Source organism: Hippopotamus amphibius, chromosome 6, assembly GCF_030028045.1.
Source record: "Hippopotamus amphibius kiboko isolate mHipAmp2 chromosome 6, mHipAmp2.hap2, whole genome shotgun sequence".
Classification (NCBI taxonomy): domain Eukaryota; kingdom Metazoa; phylum Chordata; class Mammalia; order Artiodactyla; family Hippopotamidae; genus Hippopotamus; species Hippopotamus amphibius.
This window is the reverse complement of record NC_080191.1, coordinates 117,475,115-117,481,114: the sequence shown is the minus strand read 5'-3', so window position 1 is coordinate 117,481,114 and position 6,000 is coordinate 117,475,115. Positions and strand designations below refer to the sequence as shown.

Genomic DNA, 6,000 nt, shown 5'->3' with positions numbered 1-6,000 from the left:
CTTGCCCAGCCATCGCGTCAGCCTTTAAAATTCCCCCTCTACCTTCTCTGACCCTGACTCTTCCTCACCTGGTGGGGGAGAAGCTCAGGAAGAGGCTTCAGTCGTGGGCCCCAGATGAATATTCTGGGAGAGTTAAGGACATCCTGAGGTCCCCAAGGGATTTCCTGTAGCGTGAGGCTTCCAGGAAGCGCCAGGAGCACCCTGGCCTGGCGAGGCTTTGGCCAGTGCCTCAGTCAGGGTTTCCGTGCAGCCCGATGCTGTCCCCCACTCTTCCCCTGCCCCATCCCCGACCTGGGGTCACCCCGCCTCCTGATCAAAGGTGGGCTTCAGGTGGCCTGGACTCAAGGTTGATGGTATAACTGGAACCCTGAAGACCCCTTTTTTGGAAGAAACCACAGTGATTACCGAAGGTGACCCTTTTTATTTTTCATTCTGTACTGTAACAACTGTACAGGAAAAAGGAACACAGCAAACATCACACTTCTGATCAACATCCTTCCACAGCCTCATCTGGTCATGTACATGCACTGTAGCTGCTGTCCTCAGGGTGCACACACACACTATTTACCTTGCACAGCATTTCACATGCCTGCAACATCCGTGCGCGGCCCATTTTCACCCATTTTCAGTGGGGCTGTGGCCTCCCAGGTCATGGATTGTAGAGCTAGCTGAGCAGTTCAGTCATTTGGCTTGAAGTGAAATCAACCCCGTTGTACCTTTCCTCTTCAGGTTTCCTCTAGGCAAGTGGGATCTCTAGGCCTCTCCAGGCCAGTGGGTGTATAGGATTATTCTTTTTTTTTTTTTAATTACTTTTTTTTTTTTGGCTGCGTTTGGGTCTTCGTTACTGCACCCGGGCTTTTCTCTAGTGGCAAGCAGGGGCTACTCTTCATTGTGGTACACCGGCTTCTCAGTGCGGTGGCTTCTCTTGTTGCAGAGCACAGCCTCTAGGTGCACAGGCTTCAGTGGTTGCAGCATGCAGGCTCAGTAGTTGTAGCAAGCGGGCCCTAGAGTGCAGGCTCAGTAGTTGTGGCGCACAGGCTTAATTGCTCCACAGCACATGGGATCTTCCCGGCCCAGGGATCGAACCCATGTCCTCTGCTTTGGCAGGCAGATTCTTAACCACTGCACCACCAGGCAAGGCCCATCCAATTATTCTTGTTACATGTGTATCTACTGCTCTTCAGAGAAGCAGAACCTATACAGTGTTGCCAATTTCCCTATAGCTCTGCAAGTGGTGGAAAGATGATATGAATATATATATGTTTTAATGGTTGTGTGGTTAATCCCCCCATTGTATAGATGCGAAAACTGAGGGACAGAGAGACTAAGTCACTTTCCCCAGGGTCATCCCACTAGTGGACAGCAGAGAGATCCAGTGCTGGAGGTCACATCCCCGACCCCCTCTCAGCGCTCCATGGGCCACACCACTCTGCTTCTGACAGTTGCTTCTAGACATGGACACAGCAGGCTCTTCTTCTCTTGTCCTTTGTCCTTGGAGGAAGACAGAAGCATGGCCTTTCCTCTCACGGCTCCCGTGTCCTGCAAACCAGGTTCCTCAGCTTCATCTGCTAGATCCAGGCCCTGAGGAGCCCCTCAGAAGACAGCTCAGCTGCCACACAGGCTTCCACCTCTTCCCTTCTGCAGCTGATTAGCTTCTGGGGTGAACTGGTTATTTTCTGAAAAACAATTTTCATTCATACTCTTTAGGTGAATAGCCATAGTACTAGTAGTCATAGAGAATACCACCCCAAATCCCAACTCTTTGATTCATAACTTTCGAGCAACAAAAAAGCCCAAAGACAGTTCTAATCCCTAGAGCAGGGGCTTCCCACCTTCACTGAAATCATCCCCCAGGTCACTGACCAGCAGATCTCTTGGGGCCCTGCCTCCTCGGCACTCCTCCCGCAGGGACCCTGCCCCACAAAAGCCCAGAATGTCGTTCTGGTCCAAAAAATCTAACCTTCTTCCACCAGAGAGCTCTGAAAATAGTGACCTGACCTGAGATGCTCCACATGCAGCACTAGCATGGTGTCCAGTCCAGGGATGGTACTCCATAAACAGGAGTCCCTTCCTACTCCTATTTCACATTCCTGCCACCTTCTCCCAGCAACCCCAATATATCATCATAAATGGTTGTAAAAATGCAGTTATCAACTTTCAGGGGGATTCTCCCCAGTGTTGCTAGCCTGCTAGCCTCCTCCAGACTCACTCAGGTCTCCCACAGCTTCTTCCACGGCCCTTCCCGTCATCACCTTTCCCCCCTCCACCGCGCTGCGCAGCATATGGAATCTTAGTTCCCCCGACCAGGGATCAAACCTGCACCCCCTGCATTGGAAGCACAGAGTCTTAACCACTGGACCACCAGGGAAATCTCACCTGTCATCACCTTAAAGAGTGGCACATGGGCACAGACAAGTGGGCACAAAGGTTTCCTACACCCCAGTTCCCAGGAGACATCAGCTTCATCCAATCAGTTGCCCTTGATCTTGTTTGTAAAGAGGTGGCCACAGGGCTCACTCCTGGTGTCCACAGGCAAATAATGGGAAAGGACAATGGACAAGCAGGGCTCACTGAACGGGATGTCAGTGTGGAGCCTGCCACTGATTCACTATGCTGGTCCAGTCAGATTCTCAGGACGCTGGCTACCTACATCTGCTGTGCATATACCTGATTGTTTTTTAAACTCTGGAGCAGCACTGTCCAATGGAAATGTAATGCGAGCTCTGTATGCAATTAAAAATTCTCTGGTAGCACATTTTATAAAGTAAAAAGAAACAAGTAAAATTAATTTTAATAATATTCTTTATTTTAAAAATAAATATTATTTCAACATGTAGTCTATATACAAATATTAATAAAATATTGGGTTGGCCAAAAAGTTCATTCGAGTTTTTCTGTACGATGTTACACTCAATATTTTACAGTCTTTTCCTGTACTGTCTGTACTGTCATCAAAATCTGTTGTGCATTTTATAGTTACAGTGCATCTCCATTTGGACTAGTCACATTTCAAGTGCTTAATAATCACATGTGGCTAGCGGCTACCATATCGGGCAGTGTGGTTCTAGAACATTAAACTGAAACAGCATAATCTTAGGATTTCAGAGGTACAAAACTGTTGTCCCATAGGTTAGAACAAATTTTCAAACAAGGTTCAGCTGATATATATATATTTTTAATCTGAATTAGTTTTTAACATTTAAAATTCAGGAGATTTATTTTAAAGTCTGGATTTCTGGCTTCTCATTTCAAATGGAGGAAGCACTGGCTCACATCTCTTCTAGGCAGTGACCTGCGTGAACTGAGAAGCAGCTTCCTTTAGCTGGGCCGTGATATGGTCCTCATATCTAACTCTCCCTATTAAATCACATTTATTGCACTGCACACTCTTTTTTTGTTTAAATCTGTCTGGGCCCCAGAGGCATCTGGGCTCACAAACTCCACTTTCTATGAAGCACACAAAGTCAGACTTGGGATGGTCCATTGCAGCTCACAGTCAGTTTGGAGATGACTAGCTTGAGGCCATCTTGATGTTTGCTACCCACATTACAGTGGAATGTGACAGCAAGAGGAGAAAGAATAAAGTGAGTCACAGAAAGCACCAAAGCCTCCATCCCCACGAAGCAGTTATGGATAAAAGACAAGGAAAATACATTATATTTTAAAATAGGGAACACACACTGAGCAGTCTTAATATAATTTTCCTTGCATATATATTTTTCCTTTAGACTGTTACTTGGTGATATAAACTTGAATGGAAACATTCTTAATGGTGTATTTCAGAGTGCAACCATCACCAACTGTAAAATTATAGATGTAGACATGAAATGTTTAATCCAAACAGATAAATTAAACACTTACAAACTCAACAGGACTTTTTGAAGCCTTGTCAAGGATTTCCACTTGGTAATTTCCCATGGTTTAACTGGAAAGATGCATGGATTTTGCAAGGTTGGCTGGCAGTTGCTTTTTAATAGTTTGGAGGATTATCTATAAATGCAAATGCTGAAGTACAGCCATGCTGTACTAAAGTCAAGGCTGAGAGCAGGGAGATGGTGGTGGTGACGTGCAGTTCCAGAACCTGCTCAGGCTTTGATGGACACTAGCGAACTGTTTCTTACACAGCACTGTGGGAAATACATATACTCAGAGAAATTGTCCATGTTAAAATCTGGGGAGAAACAGAATAGAAGTTAAAAGTGTTATGGAAAAGAATGCATGTTGGAACAGACACTGGAACGATGTAGGAAGGATGGTAAGGGGAACAGAGAGGCAAAACGTGGTCAAGAGTCATGGCATTTATCTTCCATGGACCAGTGGTCATTTATAGAATCTCCTTGTCTCTGGTCTCATCTCAGTTGCTTGGTTTTCTCTAAAAGCTATTTTTAGGGTGTGGCTCATAATGCATTAGGATTCCTAGAAGCTCTTGCCATGTGAGGGCTTCCCTTGTGCACCTGAAATTCTACAGGGAACGGACCCTTTGCACGGTTCTTCCCTGGCCCTTCACTCTGCAAAGCACCGTGTGCTGGGAGGAAACCCTGCTAGGTCACTGAATGCAGGACCAGAAGAGGGAAAATGGGGGAGGTATTAGGAATGGAAAAGCCCACGAGTAGAGGGTAAGCATGGGCAAGAGAGTTGAGAGGAAAGTCATAAAGGGTGACTACGCAGTGGAGTCCAGCCAAGGACACTGAGCTTAGCACCGTGTGTGGAAAAGAAGAGCTAGTGACCTGCTGAGCCAGGAATGCTCCCCTCCCATCATCATCATTTTGGGTTCATTTAGGAGTTCTTCTTTTACTGCAGGGCTCTGCTTCTACTAATGGCAGAGGAGCACCGATCAGAACCAATTCTCCTGCAGATAGCAACTTCAAAAACAGATCAAAGTATGAAACCAACTTCCTTAAGTCATAGGAGAACAATCGGAAGTTGACACTTGGAAGAAGGGAATGTCTCTGGGTGAATTTCCCATTTTTTACGGTTCCCTGTCTGAGGGCAGGTCGCTTTTGGTGCCATGAACAGTCTTGCTAGCTTGAAGAACCAGAAAACAGATATGGGTGCAAACACAAAAACTAGAAAGTGAGAGGACCAGAGTTAAGTGTTAAGGGACTAAACATTCCAATTAAATGGCAGAGATTGTTGCAATAGATTCACTTAAAAAAAAAGAAAAAAAAACTCTATGCTGCTTCAAGAGATATCATTGAAATATGAGGACACATAAGTTTAAGGTGAAAATATGGAAGAAGATACACCCTACAAACAGTAAAAAAAAAGGGGGGGCTATATTAATATCAAGATAAGAATATTGTTAGAGATAAAGAGGGACATTTCATGATGATAAAAGATTCAATTACTCAGGAAGACCTATCAATCATAAATATGTACGCACCTAAAACAGAGTTCAAAACACATGAAGGAAAAATTGACATGAAAGGAGAAACAGACACACCCACACTCATAGTTGGAGATTTTGTTGTCTCTCTCTCTCAATACTAATAGAACTATACTGACAAAATCAGAAAGGCCAAAGAAGATCTTATCAGTATTATCAAACATTTTCTTCCAATCGATATTTATAAAAAAAACCACCCCAACAACTGCAGAATACACATCCTTTTATGCTTCAGGGAACTCTGAGCCCCTCAAGTTCTTGCTGAAGGGGATGCAGGCCGGCCCTGTCCCCTGTGTTTGATACATCCCACTGTCTTTATGTTTAGCACTAAAACCCTTCAGTCCTCCAGAGGGGCTGAAGTGGGAACCAATGTAAAGTGCCCTGGTTGGTAAGCGTTATGGAAAGGGGCAAATGAAATGAGCCAATATCTGTAGAGCCCTAGAACGGTGCCTAGCACTTAACTCTGGACCAGGGTCCACTAGAGTCATGACTGCCTGAAGTCCTGGAGAGAAAGAGAGCTGACACTAGGATCACAGGATCGGAGGTGGGGGTGGTGTCCTGAGGACTGGACTGCAGAGAGGATTAGTCCTCCTGTGAAGGGGAGGCATGGCCCA

The 6,000-nt window shown here is 45.4% G+C and overlaps 1 protein-coding gene across 2 annotated transcripts in view; it reads right to left on the bottom strand.

Annotated features, from left to right (window-relative positions):
• Nucleotides 1–401: 401 nt before the first annotated feature.
• Nucleotides 402–6,000, bottom strand: part of IL20RB (interleukin 20 receptor subunit beta) — a 29,813-nt gene continuing 24,214 nt past the window's right edge. Inside the window, exons 7-8 of one of the 2 annotated variants that reach the window (XR_009054444.1) lie at nt 3,862–4,171; nt 402–1,676 (exon numbers count right to left, since the gene is read on the bottom strand). Coding sequence is in view for 1 of the 2 variants with exons in the window: in XM_057740357.1 (XP_057596340.1) it covers nt 1,569–1,676 (108 nt within the window). In the remaining variant the exon portion in view is untranslated. The remainder of the gene's footprint in view (nt 1,677–3,861; nt 4,172–6,000) is intronic. The other variant, XM_057740357.1, reaches the window with a different exon arrangement.